An 18,632-nucleotide genomic window follows, 5' to 3' on the forward strand; every position below is an offset into this window, starting at 1 on the left:
GGCAACCTCAAGGGTGGAATTAGTGTTTGGAAAATAAGCAGCAGACAGAGTCAGAGGCCAAAACCAACACAGATTTCCATGACTTACCACACCGTTGTAGTAGAAAAACTCTGGTTTAGTTCTGCTGACAAGAGCTAAAAGTGCTTGAATGTAAAGATGCTTTACATCATACAACATCACATAAAATAAAAAAGGTACCATGGATGACCCTATAAAAAAGCAGAACAATTGTTGGAAAATCCTTAACAGGTAGTGTCCTATCAAATAAAAAATCATGCTACTGGGAGCTTGGTCTTTAGTCCACCAATTTCTGGGACATGTAAGCACCTGATTTAAACCACAAACACTAACATCAGGTAAATTACACCCAAAAATATGTTGGTCTCTATCACTACCGATGGATAAAAATCACCTGAACAAAAGCATGTCTCTTGAAAAACACATAGATGGGAGAGGGAATCAACCGTAACATTAATGGCATCAATGAGCCCTGAAGCTCCCTTAAGTCCCATGCAGCGCAGACAGCAGCGACACCATGAAAAACACCTGAAAAACTGTGTGGGTGAAAATCACCCAGCGATAACATTCTAGGGTTAAACCCCAGATGTGCAGCTCTAACTCATCCACGTCCTCCACCAAAGTGCCAACTAGCATACACAAAAACCACTGTCGGTTAAAAAAAAAGGCACACTGCACTAGTGAAAACTCAGCAGTAACAATTGCATAACAAGTACTCACCTTATTTCACTTTAATTTAGAAACTACTTTGCTGCTAACATTTGATGAGCCTGACAATCAAAGTTATCTTTTGAACTAGACCTCCCAGAGAATGGATTGAAATATATACTGTTTATTAGAAAGTGTTTAAAATCCTCTTTCTTTTTTTAATGAAGATGTGGACGAATGTTCTTGGGTTCCTGAAGTGTGTGGTCCAAATGCAAACTGCAGTAATTCTAATGGAAGCTACAGCTGCACATGTCGGAATGGATATAATGTGACCAAATCAAACCAGTCTATCAGAATCAGCAACCCATGCACAGGTACATTTTACAGTCAGTATTTTGACCATTGATGAATTCGGAAGCAAACTGCCTTTAACAATAAAACTTCTAATAAAGAGATAAGTTACGTAGTGTTATGTAAAACAAGTTAAGAGAGAAAAGTGTATATATATATATATATATATATGTATATATATATATATATATATATATATATATATATATATATATATATATATATATATATATATATATATACATATATATATATATATATATATATATATATGTATATATATATATATATATTCTGATCATATTAAATGTTAGCGTGAGTAGTGAGTTTCTGGTATATTGATCACTGAACCAGTAAAAATAATCTTTGTGCAGTAAGTCTTTCTCAACCCATTTAATCCTTATTTCTCTATGAAGTCTCTAAATGTTTTCCACTTTCTGTGTGAGAATGGACTATCTTTCCCTTTTTTCAGATAATCATATTGTTGCAAATAACATGTTATCACAAAATCCAGTGTCTTACAATCAGGGCCATCACTGAACAAATGTAATTTGTTTATTAAACAGTGATTAAAAGTTTCCTTCTTTATTTCTTTTTTCTTTTTATTTTATTAAGATGTGGACGAGTGTTCTTGGGTTCCTGAAGTGTGTGGTCCAAATGCAAACTGCAGTAATTCTAATGGAAGCTACAGCTGCACATGTCTAAGTGGATATAATGTGACCAACTCAAACCAGTCTATCAGTATCAGCAACCCATGCACAGGTACTCTTAACTATCAGTGTTTTATCAGTGCTTTAACTGTTTTTGAGTGATGGCATTCAGTGCAAGTCTACAGATATTAATGTTTTAATGATTCATTTGTTTATTATAAGCATATTCTTTATTTAAAGATCTTGTTCTCTGAAACAACAAATGTTTATAATGAATCCTGTGTTTTATAATTAAGACATTTGTAAAATATAAATATGTAATGCTTGCCCTACGATGGATTGTTGTGGTCCAGGGTGTATACTGCTTTCTACTCAATGCTTGCTGGGATAGGCTCCAGCCACCCTCAGAGATGTTGAGATGTTCTGCGATCCAAATCTTAGTCTACATTTGCAGTTCCAGAACATAACACTCAATCTTTTCTGTTCCCCTCAGTGGTTAAATGCATGGCATAGTGACTTCTGAAACTCACTATATAACTATGAAAGTGTAGAAACTCAAAGACACTCAGACCACAGACAAAAAGTGTCTCAAAATGGCAATTACTACAGATTAAAAGTTTACTATAGTTGAAACAGGTATACAATTAATAAAACAACATTCCTAAATGAATCCTAGGAGTAAGCAAATAGTCAACAGATCAAACAAACGAGATAAAACAATTCGCATAGTACATTTGAATTAGATGGCTACATGCAGAACGTGGGCAGGCTGATATTGACAGAAAAAAATGGAAGACTATGTCCTTGTGGGTACAGATTTAGTATTCTGGTGGTTTTCACGAGGTATAAGTCTGTGCACTACTGCATGTGCATGTATGCATAACAAGCAGGGTGTATGTGCATTTTGCATGAAATTTACTGCCAAAATTCCAATGAAAGTCTTACTGTTGATATCTGACAGCCTGCAGACAGTGGTTCACCTGTGACAAGATAGCAATTCACCAGACATTTACCTGAACACACTTTATTTGGGACCACCACGCCTATCAGTGTAGATATCATCCCAAGTGCCTTTACTAATTAAACAATGCAGGAACAAGGTGTGAAAATAGAATGTTGTCAGGGTATAAGGCAGCAAAGAGCATCACAACGCTTTTTTCCCATGGTGTAAGAAGGGCCCTAGAAGCTAAGAAGCTAAGCTTCTTTCTTTTTTTTTATTTGAAGATGTGGACGAGTGTTCTTGGGTTCCTGAAGTGTGTGGTCCAAATGCAAACTGCAGTAATTCTAATGGAAGCTACAGCTGCACATGTCTGAATGGATATAATGTGACCAACTCAAACCAGTCTATCAGTATCAGCAACCCATGTACAGGTACTCTTAACAATCAGTGCTTTAACTTAATTTTTTGAGTGATGGCATTCAGTGCAGGTCTGCAAATATTAATATTATAATAATCCATTTGTTTATTATAAGTATATTTGTTATTTTAAAATACTGTTTACAAGTGCCTTTACTAATTAAACAACGCAGGCAAAGGTGTGAAAATAGAATGTTGTCGGGGTATAAGACAGCAAAGAGCATCACAGTGTTTTTCACACGGTTTAAGATAGGGCCCTTATATGGCTTGTTTCAGATTGTCATATTGTAGTAAATAACATGATATTGTAAAATCCAGTGTCTCACAATCAGGGTCATCATTTAAACTAGAGCTCCCCGAGAATATATTGAAATCGATACTTTTTAATAGACAGTGTTTAAATTATTTATTTCTTCCTTAATGAAGATGTGGACGAATGTTCTTGGGTTCCTGAAGTGTGTGGTCCAAAGGCAAACTGCAGTAATTCTAATGGAAGCTACAGCTGCACATGTCTGAATGGATATACTGTGACCCACTCAAACCAGTCTATCAGTATCAGCAACCCATGCACAGGTACTTTTAACAATCAGTGCTTTATCATTGATGAATTCGGCAACAAACTGCCTTTAACAGTAAAACTTTCAATAATGAGATATAGATGATATAGATGATATAGTAGTAAATAACATATTATTATGAATTATTACAACCAGGGACATTTTTTGAATATGAACTGAAAAATAAACTGTTGCTTATTTGACAGTGATTAAAAGTTTTCATCTTAATTTCTTTCCCATTTTTTTAATAAAGATGTGAATGAATGTATTAAGACTCCTGAAGTGTGTGGTCCAAATGCAAACTGCAGTAACTCTAATGGAAGCTACAGCTGCACATGTCTGAATGGATATAATGTGACCAACTCAAACCAGTCTATCAGTATCAGCAACCCATGCACAGGTACTCTTAACAATCAGTATGCACCTATACAAGTTCCCAGTCTCACACCCCCTTAGCCCAAATATTGCCACAATGCATTTATAAGAAATGTATTTTGTTAAAATAAGTAACAATGATCCACTTAGCTTAGCCATCTAGATCTACTACTGCAAAATAAAATTTAATTGTCAGTGTTTAAATGTTTTTTTTGTTTTTTGATTTTTAATCAAGATGTGGACGAGTGTTCTTGGGTTCCTGAAGTGTGTGGTCCAAATGCAAACTGCAGTAATTCTAATGGAAGCTACATCTGCACATGTCTGAATGGATATAATGTGACCAACTCAAACCAGTCTATCAGTATCAGCAACCCATGCATTGGTAAGTTTTTTAGGCTCAAGAATTTAATAAAAATTCTCTTTATGAAATATTTGAATCAATTAGAATGTTTTATATACATTATTTGTCAACAGACACCATGTGTCCCCAGTCACACACAATATTGTAAACCAGTAAATGAAGATGCGAGCTAGTTGGGCACAACAGTAGTGTAGCATCATTGACAATAAAGTCCAAATAAGATTTGCAAATAAGAGATAAAGTTATAGACATGACCAAGAAAGAAAATGACTGAATAAATTTCTAAACTAGATCATTATTTAACTTCAGCAAGAGCCTTCTGAACATTTGCTTGAGTGATACAATGGTATTGTAACTGCTATCTGAAAAGCCTATGTGTCATTGTGACTTATTGTTTTATATTATTATGTCAGATGTTACAATTCTGTTTTACTCTCCACTGTATTTGAGCAACACCATCAACGTTATGATATTGATTCTTTCTATTTTTAATGAAGATGTGGACGAATGTTCTTGGATTCCTGAAGTATGTGGTCCAAATGCAAACTGCAGTAATTCTAATGGAAGCTACAGCTGCACATGTCTGAATGGATATAATGTGACCAACTCAAACCAGTCTATCAGTATCAGCAACCCATGCACAGGTACTCTTAGCAATGAGTATGCACTTGTACACGTTCCCAGTCTCACACCCCCTTAGCCCAAATATTGCCACAATGCATTTATAAGAAATGTATTTTGTTAAAATAAGTAACAATGATCCACTTAGCTTAGCCATCTAGATCTACTACTTCAAAATAATATTGAATTGTCAGTGTTTAAATGTTTTTTTTGTTTTTTGATTTGTAATGAAGATGTGGACGAATGTTCTTGGGTTCCTGAAGTGTGTGGTCCAAATGCAAACTGCAGTAATTTTAATGGAAGCTACAGCTGCACATGTCTGAATGGATATAATGTGACCAACTCAAACCAGTCTATCAGTATCAGCAACCCATGCACAGGTACTCTTAACAATCAGTGCTTTATCATTGATGAATTCGGCAACAAACTGCCTTTAACAGTAAAACTTTCAATAATGAGATATAGATGATATAGATGATATAGTAGTAAATAACATATTATTATGAATTATTACAACCAGGGACATTTTTTGAATATGAACTGAAAAATAAACTGTTGCTTATTTGACAGTGACTAAAAGTTTTCATCTTAATTTCTTTCCCATTTTTTTAATAAAGATGTGAATGAATGTATTAAGACTCCTGAAGTGTGTGGTCCAAATGCAAACTGCAGTAATTCTAATGGAAGCTACAGCTGCACATGTCTGAATGGATATAATGTGACCAACTCAAACCAGTCTATCAGTATCAGCAACCCATGCACAGGTACTCTTAACAATCAGTGCTTTTATCAGTGCTTATTTAAATGATGGCATTCAGTGCAAGTCTGCAAATATTAATATTTTAATAATCCATTTGTTTATTATAAAAAATCCTGTTCTCTAAAATAGGAAATGTTTATAATAAATCCTGTGTTTTATAATTTAGACCTAAAATTTAATTATATACTTTAATTTAATTTTTATTATTTGTTTTTTCTCTTTAATTAATTTGAAGATGTGGACGAATGTTCTTGGGTTCCTGAAGTGTGTGGTCCAAATGCAAACTGCAGTAATTCTAATGGAAGCTACAGCTGCACATGCCTGAAGGGATACACTGTGACCAATTCTATCAGCAACTCATGCACAGGTACGCTTAAATCAGGGCTTTTACCATTGATGAGAACAGCAACAAACTGCATTTGATAATAAAAGTTTAAGTCTACAATTCAACTGGATTAGCCAATCTTTTTGGGTGAAGCTACATATAGTCATGGCAGAAAGGTTTGATACAGCTGAACTGTTTCCAGAAAATGAAGTCTTTCGATCAGAAAAGGTGTGCTCTGACTGGCGGATTTGTATTTTAATGGCACTGCTACCTAGGTATGTCCAGTGCTTTTCAGCAAAGTGAACTAATTTCAATCTTTTCTGTTCCCCTCAGTGGTTAAAAGCATGGCATAGTGATATGTGAAACTCACAATATTAATTAGGTGGCTACATGTATAACGTGGGCAGGCTGATAATGACAGACAAAAATGGAAGACTATGTCCTTGTGGTTATGTATTTTGTATTCTGGAGGTATAGGTCTGTGCACTACTGCATGTGCATGTTTGCATAACAAGGGGGTGTATGTGCATTTTGCATGCAATTTACTGCCAAAATTTTAATGAAAGTCTGGCTGTTGATATCTGACAGATGCCTACAGACAGTGGCACACCTGTGTTTTTATTGCCAAGACCTTATTTGGGACCACCACATATGTTAAGAGAGAAAGGTGTATATAGAAGTTACGATCATATCAAATGTTAGATTGAGTATCTGGTATAATCACTGAACTAGTTAAGAATAACCAGAAAAGGATAATTTATCACTCTATAAAGTCATATTGTAGCTAATAACATGTTATAATGATGGTGTTTATTTTTTCTCTATTTTTTTTGTCTTTAAATAATTGGTAGATGTGAATGAATGTATTAAGACTCCAGGAGTGTGTGGTCCAAATGCAAACTGCAGTAATTCTAATGGAAGCTACAGCTGCACATGTCTGAATGGATATAATGTGACCAACTCAAACCAGTCTATCAGTATCAGCAACCCATGCACAGGTACTCTTAACAATCAGCGCATTAACTATTTTTAAATGATGGCATTCAGTGCAAATCTACAAATATTAATATTTTAAATATCCATTTGTTTATTCTAGGCATACAGTTTGTTTTAAAGAATTTTCTTCTCTGAAATAACAAATATAAAAAAGAAATCCTGTTTTTTAATCCAGACCTTTGTTTGACTTGAAAAACGTAAATAATATAACTATAATGCTTTTCAGTACACCATGTTTCATTGTGTTTTAACTTATTATTTAAAGATATGGACGAATGTACTGAGACTCCTGAAGTGTGTGGTCCAAATGCAAACTGCAGTAATTCTAATGGAAGCTACAGCTGCACATGTCTAAGTGGATATAATGTGACCAACTCAAACCAGTCTATCAGTATCAGCAACCCATGCACAGGTACTCTTAACAATCAGTGCTTTAACTGTTTTTGAGTGATGGCATCCAGTGAAAGTCTGCAAATATTAATATTTTAATGATCCATTTATTTATTATAAGTATATTCTTTATTTAAAAATTCTGTTCTCTGAAACAACAAATGTTTATAATGAATCCTATATTTTATAATTAAGACCTTTGTAAAATTTAAATTATATACTGTATTACTTTTAAATAGATAATGTATTCATGTGTTTTTTTTTTCTATTTTTTCTTTAATTAATTTGTAGATGTGAATGAATGTACTAAAAATTCTGTTCTCTGAAAAAAACTAATGTTTATAATTGTGGCATGGCTAGACGATTATTTTGTTTTGTAGGGTTCAGATAATGGTTATCGCCTGATTAATGTTCCATGTGTCAATAATAGGCCACTAATATAACGTTAGTGAGAGCGTAAATGCTTGGCGGGTCCTTAGTGGATTGGGACGCTGCCAATGTAAGTGGAATGCAGGTAAGAAATGGGTCTGGCGCAGAGGGGGAAGATAAAAGGGGACGCACCCAGGTGAGCTCAACTCCACTTTGGGTAAAAAAAAGATGGCGTCGTATTGTTTGGCGTGGCACTGTCGCTGCTGGAAGAACTCTACTCGCATATGTGTACTGTTGGGAGCCACTAGCCCGGAGGCAAGCTGAAGTGTGTGTGTGCGCGCGCGTGTGTTGCTGAATTATCCGCATAGGTTGGTATGCGTGGTGGCGATTAGCTGTGGTTGCTACCTGGGGCTGGCTTAACGTAGCCTGTATATCCATTGGTTACGGAGCCAGGGTGCTTCTACTGCCTTGATGCCAACAGTATTTGGTGTTTGAGTGGGACCGCAGTCTTGGTGCGTGCGGGCCACTGTTTTCTCCCTCCCTATAAACCATAGGTCGGCAATAGGCGGCCCGCGGGCCAGATGCGGCCCGCAAGCAAGAAACATCTGGCCCGTGAGGTTGAACTATAATGAAAAAAAAAATCGGACTGTCCGTCTCAAAAATGCTCTTTATTTAGAAACTTAATTTTCCAAAACAGAAAAATTTATTAAAGATTTTTTGATAGAGCCACGGGCTGTTAGATAACTGCTAGCTTCTTTATTCTGTTATTTTTATTTTTATTCGTTTGTTTTTTTTTAATTTAACAAACAGGTATATCATTAATAGCGCCCCCAATGGTCAGTCCACAGATTTCACATCAGCCCACTTGAATGTCTGCTTGTCATTTTAAGAGCGCCCTCCCGCATGCCCGCCAATCCGCCCGCCAATCCCCACCCAACACCACCTGTGTGTTGGGGTGGGAGAGACTGGGGGGAAGAAACTGCTGGAAAGCCTGGGGGGAGGTGTTGAGGAAACAGGGAGAGATGGCTGCAGTGTGGTAGAGAGTGTGGTAGAGAGTATGGGGGGGGGTGGACTGGTTAAACCGGTTGAAGAAGTTGTTCAACCTGTTTGCCTCCTCCATTGTTCCCCCTTCAACTCTGGTCTTTGAGTTGTGGCCTGTGATGGTTTTCACACCTTCCCAGACCTCCCTCATGTTGTTCTCCTTCAGCTTCTGCTCCACTTTTCTCCTGTAGCTGTCCTTAGCTTTCCTCACACAGCGTTTCACCTCCTGCTGTGCTGCTTTCATCTCCTCCCTGTTCTTGCTCCGAAATATGCTATATATATGTATATATATACATATATATATACATATATATATGTATATATATATGTATACATATATATACATATATATGTATACATATATATATATATATATATATATATATATATATATATATATATATATATATATGTATATATATATATATATATATATATATATATATATATATATATATATATATATATATATATATATATTTAGATTACCTATTTCTTCTCTGTATTAATACTCTGGTCAGATCTGGATGGTTGAAATTATTTTTATGTTGTTGTTGTAAAATATTGTAATAACATATCAGAGGCCAGTTATTTTTGGAAGTTGTTGTCATTGAAGCATTTGTATTTTTTGTTTTCTTTTGTTTGTGGTCTAGGAGTGGAAACCCCCAGTATTCTGGGTTGTGGATTTGGTCATACAGTGTTGCTGTGGCTTGTTGTGTTTTTTTTTGTTTGGTAAGATTATAGAGTGTAGTGAGGTGTATTGTGTGCTGTGGTGGTCTTTACTGACAGTGTGAATTCTGTGGGTATGGACATTCCTTGACCACATTATTTTTTTTGGGCCTGTGGTTGTTATAGACTTGTGCATTTCCACCCAGATCTGGTACCGTAATTTTTAATGGTAATTATTAAAGTGTTTCTATTTTTAAAATATCTTTGTCATAAAATAAAAAAAGAATATAACTGCAATTTGACATCCTGATTGTGCATGTGTAATATTGGCTGGCTCGGGTACTCATTTAATTGAGTGACCTAGTGGGGGTCCCCGTTCATATCATTAGGGGCGGCGTAGTCGTGATAGCTTTGTGTCCATATGTGGACACTTTTGTTGTGTGGGTTATACCACACTAGGCCCTAATTACTGTTGGTCACATAATGAATCCTGTATTTTGTAATTAAGACCTTCGTAAAATTTAAATGATATACTGTATTACTTTTAAATAGATAATGTATTGATGTGTGTTTATTTATTTTTTCTCTATTTTTTTCTTTAATTAATTTGTAGATGTGAATGAATGTACTGAGACTCCAGGAGTGTGTGGTCCAAATGCAAACTGCATTAATTCTAATGGAAGCTACAGCTGCACATGCCAGAATGGATACACTGTGACCAACTCAAACCAGCCTATCAATATCAGCAACCCATGCACAGGTACTCTTAACAATCAGTGCTTTAACTGTTTTTGAGTGATGGCATTCAGTGAAAGTCTGCAAATATTATTTTAATGATCCATTTGTTTATTATAAGTATATTCTTTATTTAAAAATTCTGTTCTCTGAAAAAACAAATGTTTATATTGAATCCTGTATTTTAAATAATTTCTAAATAAAGAAAATACTTTAAAAAATGAAGGTCAGTCAATCAGATACATTTTAAGAACTTTGAAGTATCTTCAAGTCCAGTCGCAAAGACCATCAAAAACTATGTGATAAAACTGGCCCTCATCAGGACCGCCCCAGGATAGGAAGTTGAGAAGTTGAGAAGTTGAGAGTTGCGAAGGATAAGTTCATCAGAGTTACCAGCCTCAGAAATCGCAAGTTAACAGCAATTCAGAAATAAGCCATCTAAATGTATTTTGGTGTGTTTAACACTTTTAAGTTACTACATGGCTAACGGTAGGGGTGGGCGATATGGCCATAAAATAATATCACGATATTTCATGGTATTTTCACGATAACGATACTCTTGGCGATATGACAAAACGCTTTAAAACATATATAAAAAAAAAAATACACTACACACTACATTTTATTATTACATACAATATAATACTGCACACCCCAAAGTGAGATATTAAAAAATACAAGAATTTTATCAGATTTGTAACAAAGGTCAATTATCCAGAATGTTATGATACTAATAATGTACTCAAAATATCTCCATATATCCAGAATTAAAGTAAAATAAATGATACACTAGCAGCTATATAATGTTAAAATGGGATCGGTGATATGGCACGATAATTTAAGGTATAATATCGTTCACGATATTTAAACATTTTGACCTATATTATCATGTACGATACGATATGGCACACCCCTAGCTAACGGACTATTGCAGAACCAACAACCTACTTTTAAATGTGGATCAAACCAAAGAGGTGGTTGTTGATTCAGGAGAGCACCAGGTAGCCATCACTTGCTGAACATCAACATCTCTGCTCTGGAAATTGTGATGAACAACAGGAACTTCAAGAACCTGGTTCCTCAACACCTTAACCAAGACAGCCCAGCAGCACCTCCACCTCCAGCGGAGACTGAGGAAAGCACATCTTCCACCTTCCATCCTCATCATATTCCACATAGGAAATGTAGAGAGCACCTGGGGCAGCTGCATTACTTTCTGGTTGTGAACTGCAATATTTCAAGACCCTACAGCAGATAGTGAGGACAGCTGAGAAGATCATCAGAGTCTCTCCCCCCAGAGCAGCCGAGCCTTCACTACCAGACTCTGCAACAGCATCTGTCAATAATACACACTTTAATTCCCCAAAAACTGTGAACTGTAAGAACTTTACGCACTCATTCACTTTACCAGCCTAAAAGCTATATACCATATTTGCACTTTTAGATTATATATCTTATTTCTTTTTTACTTATATATATATATATATATATATATATATATATATATATATATATATATATATATATATATATATATATATATATATATATATATATCTCCCCCACCACTACTGCACCTTGTTTCTGTCTCATGTATGTCTATTTGCGTCCCTGCTGTATTGTACACATAGTGTCTCCCATTCTTTCTTTTATTATATCTATTATCTGTACTTTCTGTAAAATTGGGAAGGAGAGTAACGTAATTTCAATTCTCTGTATGTCCTGTAATAATAATAATAATAATAATACATTTTAGTTTTATAGCGCTTTTCAGGATACTCAAAGACGCTTTACATTGCAAAATGTATGCAGTATTGACAATAAAACTACTTGACTTGACTTGACTTGACTTCCACCAGGCAATCACTCACTCACACACACAGACAGACACTCACACACACTGTGATCATGTATAATTTGTTACAGTATGTTACCTTATGCACTTTATCCTCACCACACTCCTTTAAATTCCATTGTTTTGGTACTGCACTGTCCTGTCTTCTCAAGTTTGCTGTATTTATTGTATTTATTGTAGTGTTATACTTCTATATTGGCCATTTGTTGCATGTTTATACTTTTTGTTGTCTATTGTACTCAAACAGAATGAGAATAAAAGCCTTATGAAAGAAAAAAATTGATTCACTGTGTTCCTTCATAGGAAGCAGTAAGATTTCAGTAGTAATTTACACTGTAGGAATGTTTGGGTATTTTATTACTCATACATTTTACAGAAATATGTCTTCTTAATTTAAAACTAACAGTTTTCCTCATTATCTTTAGCAATCACTTCGGCTCCACCAACCACAGTCCCAACCCCGACCCCAACCAAACAAGGTATGGTAAACTGCCTTTTTAACTTTGTTAAAACCTCTTGCAAGAAAAAGTATGTGTAATACCATATATATATATACACATATATATATATATATATGTATATATATATATATATATATATATATATATATATATATATATATATATGATATCTATCTGTCTGTCTGTCTTTCAAGGAGGGGAAGCTCAATTTCGGCCTACATCTTAACATATGTAGTTTTATTTATACAAAAATTCTCCTCTCCCTGAGATGTTTTTTTTTTGTAAACAAAAGGCATTATTTTCAAGTTTTCACTACACAACAAAAAGGTACCCATTCTTTACACTGAACAATTACATAAAAAAGACGCTATGACATGAATAAACATAAAATGATCAGTAAAAAAAAAAACATTACGCAAAATCTTTAAAGTTGGTAAAGGAAAAAATGCAGATAAATTTAGTTCCTTTTTGGAAAGTTTTAATTTCCTTGAATAATCCCTTTATTAATTTAAATTATTTAAATTATTTTTTAATGATAACACAATATTAGTATTTTTATCAAAGAAAATGCCGCTATAAGGATTAGGAAAGTCTCAAGTTCAACTCAGAACAGAATGAAAATACTCCCATCACGATTTTTACACTAAAAGATCGCTGATTCGCTCATTTCGCTGTCAATCAAAAAGGGACTCCTCCTCAGACAGATCATCCAATCATCATGCAGAAGCTGAGCGTCCGATGGGCGGGACAAAGCCCAGCATTTATCCAATGACTCGTCTCGTTTCGCCGCGTGCTGTGCTCCGCTATTGAAGTCTGTGGACGCTCAGCGTCCGCACTGTTTAAAGCAGCGCTGCGGGAATGAGGGACAGGAAAGCCGCGGCGTTACCAGTGATAAGAAGCTGATTCTGAACTAAGTTCAGCGCGCTGTAGCGCATATTTAATCAGTGACATGTACACACAACAGTATATATTTAATCACTTATTTTTTTTTTTACATTTTAGGGGAAGCTGAGCTTCCCTTGCAGTCTTAGAGCAATCACCACTGATATATATATATATATATATATATATATATATATATATATATATATATATATATATATATATATATATGTGTGTGTCTGTGTGTTTGCATGGTTTTATTAAACACAACATGTTAACATGAAATATATAATGACTGTTTGTCTATTGTTGTGACTTAGATGAAGATCAGAACACATTTAATGACAAATTTATTCAGAAATACAAGTAATACTATTACATTACATTTGGCAGACGCTTTTGTCCAAAACGACTTACAATAGTGAAGTACAAAAGTAATAGAAGTTAAAGGTAAAAACATCTTCAGATAGGGTCTAAAGGAGGTCAAAGGGAAATAATGGGATAGAGGAGTGAAGGAGGGGAAGTAGGAAATGAGGTTAGTAGTTTGAAGTTTGTTGGTGTTAAGAGAGTAAGTGCTCTTTGAAGAGCTCTGTCTTCAGGAGTTTTTTTTTAAAGATGGCGAGAGATTCTCCTGATCTGGTAGTGGAAGGAAGTTTCTTCCACCATTGGGGAACTCTGTATGAAAACAGTCTGGATTGCTTTGTGTGAATGTTTGGTAAAGCAGGAAGTGCTGTTTGAGAAACTCCACATACATTATGGAGGTCATATTTACCCCTTCAGGAATCCTTAAGGGGCCGTCAATCTCTCTCCCCATGATTCCAGCCCAAAACATTACTCCACCTCGTCCTTGTTGGCACCGTAGCCTTGTTTGCATGGGGTGTCCATCAACCAGCCATCCACCACTCCATCCATCTGGACCATCAAGTGTTACACAGAACCCATCGATGAACAAAATAGTTTTGTCTTCATGTATTGTTTGGCCCACTGGAGCCGTTTCTGCTTGTGTGCAGTGGATAGAGGAGGTTAACAGGATGTCTTACGCACAGCTCGAACCTCTGAAGGACCCTGCATCTTGATGTTCGGGGGACGTTGGAGGCATCAGCAGCTTCAAAAACTTGTCTGCTGCTATGACATGGCATTTTTGCCTCTTCTCTTTTAACCTGACGTAATTGACTAATCAGCACGTACACGTGTGCGCTCTGAATCGGCTACATACTTCTTGATTGTGTGATGATCACGATGAAGTGTGTTGGCAATGTTAATTGTAGTCATGCCTTGACCTAAACACTTCACAATTTGTTGCTCCTTAGCAGCCGACACATCCTTTTTCTTTCCCATTTTGGCTGAAAATGTAGGCTGCTTAATAATGTGGGCAGTTAGCTTTCAGGTAACAGCTGTGCTGAACCAGTCAAGAGTTAATTTCTTGAATTTCTTGCCTTGTTGTGAAGAGGTAGAGTTGGTATACAGTGAAGACCTCTATTTGAGTGATGTTATTATCCATAGTATGGCAAGATCTACTCAACTAAGTAAATAAAAAAAATACTTTAAAAAATGAAGGTCAGTCAATCAGATATATTTTAAGAAGTTTGAAGTATCTTCAAGTGCAGTCGCAAAGACCATCAAAAACTATATGATGAAACTGGCTCTCATCAGGACAGCCCCAGGATAGGAAGTCCAAGAGTTTCCTCTGTTTCAAAGGATAAGTTCATCAGTTACCTGCCTCAGAAATCGCAAGTTAACAGCACTTCAGATAAGAGCCATTTTAATGTATTTTGGTTTGTTTAACACTTTTAAGTTACTACATGGCTAACGGACTGGTGCAGAACCAACAACCTACCTTTAAATGTGGATAAAACCAAAGAGGTGGTTGTTGACTTCAGGAGAGCACCAGGTATCCATCAGTTGCTGAACATCAACATCTCTGCTCTGGAAATTGTGATTAACAACAGGAACTTCAAGAACCTGGTTCCTCACACTCACTCACACACACTGTGATCATGTATAATTTATGTTACAGTATTGTACCTTATGCACTTTATCCTCACCACACTCCTTTAAATTCCACTGTTTTGGTACTGCACTGTCCTGTCTTTCTCAAGTTTGCTGTATTTATTGTATTTATTGTAGTGTTATACTTCTATGTTGGCCATTTGTTGCACGTTTACACATTTTGTTGTCTATTGTACTCAAACAGAATGATAAGAATAAAAGCCTTATGAAAGAAAAAACTTGATTCACTGTGTTCCTTCATAGGAAGCAGTAAGATTTCAGTAGTAATTTACAATGTAGGAATGTTTGGGTATTTTATTACTCATACATTTTACAGAAATATGTCTTCTTAATTTAAAACTAACAGTTTTCCTCATTATCTTTAGCAATCACTTCGGCTCCACCAACCACAGTCCCAACCCCGACCCCAACCAAACAAGGTATGGTAAACTGCCTTTTTATCTTTGTTAAAACCTCTTGCAAGAAAAAGTATGTGTAATACCACACACAAAAAAAAAAAAAAATATATATATATATATATATATGTGTGTGTATATATATATGTGTTTGCATGGTTTTATTAAACACAACATGTTAACATTTCACAGTGAGGGGGGAAAGTATGTAAACCCCTAGGCTAATGACATTTCTAAGTGTTAGTTGTAGCCAGGATGTGATGAGATTGGATGTGTTGGTTAAAGCTGACCTGCCCTATAAAAAACACACACTGAATTTGAGTTAGCTGTTCTTAAGAAACATTGCTTGATGTGAATCATGCCTCACACAAAAGAGCCACGGTAAGACAGATGGTCTACAAATGAAGAAAGTTCAGCACTGTTGCTACTCTCTCTAGGCGTGGTCGTCCTGTAAAGATGATTGCAAGAGCACAGCGCAAAATGATTAATGAGGTGAGGAAGAATCCTAGAGTGTCAGCTGAAGACTTACAGAAATCTCTGACACATGCTAACATTTTTGTTGACAAATCTACAATAAGAAAAACATTACATTTCATTGGAAGTTCATTGGAGAAAACCACAGATGAAGCCACTGCAGTCCAAAAAAATCATTGAAGTTTGCAAAAGAGCACCTGGAAGTTTACCAAGACATTTTGCAGGAAAACATAAGACTATCTGTACACCAACTTTTGTCCAAAGCGACTTACAATAGTAAAGTACAAAAGTAATAGAAGTTAAAGGTAAAAGCATCTTTAGATAGGGCCTAAAGGAGGTCAAAGGGAAATAATAGGATAGAGGAGTGAAAGAGGGGAAGAAGGAAATGAGGTTAGTAGTAGTTAGTTAGTTAGAGGTGTTAGGAGAGTAAGTGCTCTTTGAAGAGCTCTGTCTTCAGGAGTCTCTTAAAGATAGCGAGAGATTCTCCTGATCTGGTAGTGGAAGGTAGTTTGTTCCACGATTGTGGAACTCTGTATGAGAACAGTCTGGATTGCTTTGTGTGAGTGTTTGGCAAAGCGAGGCGACGTTCATTGGAGGAGTGCAGCAGCCGTGAGGTAGCGTAAGCCTTCAGGAGTGAGTGCAGGTAGGAAGGAGCTGTTCTGTCATCACTTTGTAGGCAACTGTAAGAGCTTTGAATTTGATGCGTGCATCAACTGGTAGCCAGTGGAGCTCAATGAGCAGTGGGATGACATGTGCCCGTTTTGGCTGGTTGAAGACCAGCCGTGCTGCTGCATTCTGAATCATCTGGAGTGGTTTTACTATGCAGGCCGGGAGTCCAGTTAGCAGGGCATTGCAGTAGTCGAGGCGTGAGATGACCACTGATTGTACCAGGAGTTGGGTGGCCTGTTGCGTCAGAAACGGTCAAATTTTGCTGATGTTATAAAGCGCGAAGCGGCAGGATTGAGCAACTGAGGCCACATGGTGCATGAAGGAGAGCTGGTCATCAACCAGAACACCCAGGTTCCTAGCAACCTTTGTCGGTGAGCGAGAGAGAGTCGATGCTTATAGAGAGGTTGTGTTGAAAAGATGGTTTTGCTGGTATAACCAGAAGTTCAGTCTTTGAGAGATTAAGTTGAAGTTGATGCTCCTTCATCCATGCGGATGTGAGAGACACTGCGATATCCGTGCAGAGATTGGGTTATCTTTAGGTGAGAATGACGGGTATAGCTGGGTGTCATCAGCAAACAATGGTAGGAAAAGCCATGTGAGCGGATAACCTGACCAGGAGAGGCAATGTATATTGAGAAGAGAAGAGGTCCCAGTACCGAACCCTGGGCGAACCCAGTGGATAAGGAGTGGGCTGAGGACAGCTGTGCTTGCCATGACACCTTGAACTAGCACCCAGTGAGGTATGATCTGAATTATGACAACACATTGTCTGAGATCCCCATGTTTGTGAGTATAGTTATGAAGAAGTCATGGTTGACTGTGTCGAAGGCGGCCGAGAGGTCCAGCAGAATCAGCACTGAGGACTGTCCTGCAGCTCTGGCAGTTTTCAACGCTTCAGTCACAGACAACAGAGCCGTCTCGGTAGATTGTCCTTTTTTGAAACCAGATTGGTTCTGGTCCAGGAGGTCATTCTGGGAGAGGAAGCCAGAAACTTGATTTAAATCTGCTCTTTCTAATGTTTTAGAGAGAAAAGGTAGTAGTGAGACCGGTCTGTAGTTATGAACCTGGGCGGGGTTTAGAGAAGGCTTTTTAATCTTTAATACCAAAGGTTTCACATACTCTTTATTGCAAATGTATTTGCTGAATAAAGTAAAAGATTCAACTCTAGGGCTTAACTGAAGATTAATATACTTATTTATATATATTTTTTATTATTTCATAAATGAAGGATAAATGTGTAATGCTAATTGTTTAGATCACTCTTTGCATACAGGTCATTTGAGTCAGGTCACACGGACTTTGTAACTGTGTAAGCTAGTTTAATCTCTAAAAATAGGCACAATTATCTCACACTATCCCCTAAAATATACAGTTATACTCTATTCCACTGGAACTGTTCTGTATATTATATGTACAGTAACAAAACATTTTTCAGACTATAAGGCACACCTAAAATTCTTTAATTTTCCAAAAAAAAATTATATTACTAAAGTGCTGCTAACCACAACTGGCTAGCGCTGCTAACCGCAGCTGGCTATGCTGCTAACCGGGGCTGACTTGAGCTGCTACCTGGGGCTGACTAGTTCTGCTAACTGCGGCTGGCTGTGCTGCTAACTAGTGCTGAATAGCACTGCTAACTGGGGCTGGCTAGAGCTGCTAACTG

At 36.5% G+C, this 18,632-nt stretch overlaps 1 protein-coding gene across 11 annotated transcripts in view; it reads left to right on the plus strand.

Moving 5' to 3' along the window:
* Positions 1 to 18,632, plus strand: part of adgrf6 (adhesion G protein-coupled receptor F6) — a 69,777-nt gene that overhangs the window by 28,528 nt on the left and 22,617 nt on the right. For 3 of the 11 annotated variants that reach the window (XM_049480851.1, XM_049480852.1, XM_049480848.1), the window contains exons 4-7: positions 7,285 to 7,431; positions 10,102 to 10,248; positions 12,504 to 12,557; positions 15,797 to 15,850. In XM_049480851.1, coding sequence (XP_049336808.1) covers positions 7,287 to 7,431; positions 10,102 to 10,248; positions 12,504 to 12,557; positions 15,797 to 15,850 — 400 coding nt within the window. In that variant the 5' untranslated portion in view covers positions 7,285 to 7,286. Of the gene's footprint in view, positions 1 to 2,891; positions 3,039 to 3,454; positions 3,598 to 3,816; positions 3,982 to 5,559; positions 5,703 to 6,895; positions 7,022 to 7,284; positions 7,432 to 10,101; positions 10,249 to 12,503; positions 12,558 to 15,796; positions 15,851 to 18,632 lie in introns of those variants that run through there. The other 8 variants (XM_049480882.1, XM_049480864.1, XM_049480874.1 and 5 more) reach the window with 8 other exon arrangements.

This window comes from Astyanax mexicanus, chromosome 1 (assembly GCF_023375975.1).
Source record: "Astyanax mexicanus isolate ESR-SI-001 chromosome 1, AstMex3_surface, whole genome shotgun sequence".
Lineage (NCBI taxonomy): Eukaryota > Metazoa > Chordata > Actinopteri > Characiformes > Acestrorhamphidae > Astyanax > Astyanax mexicanus.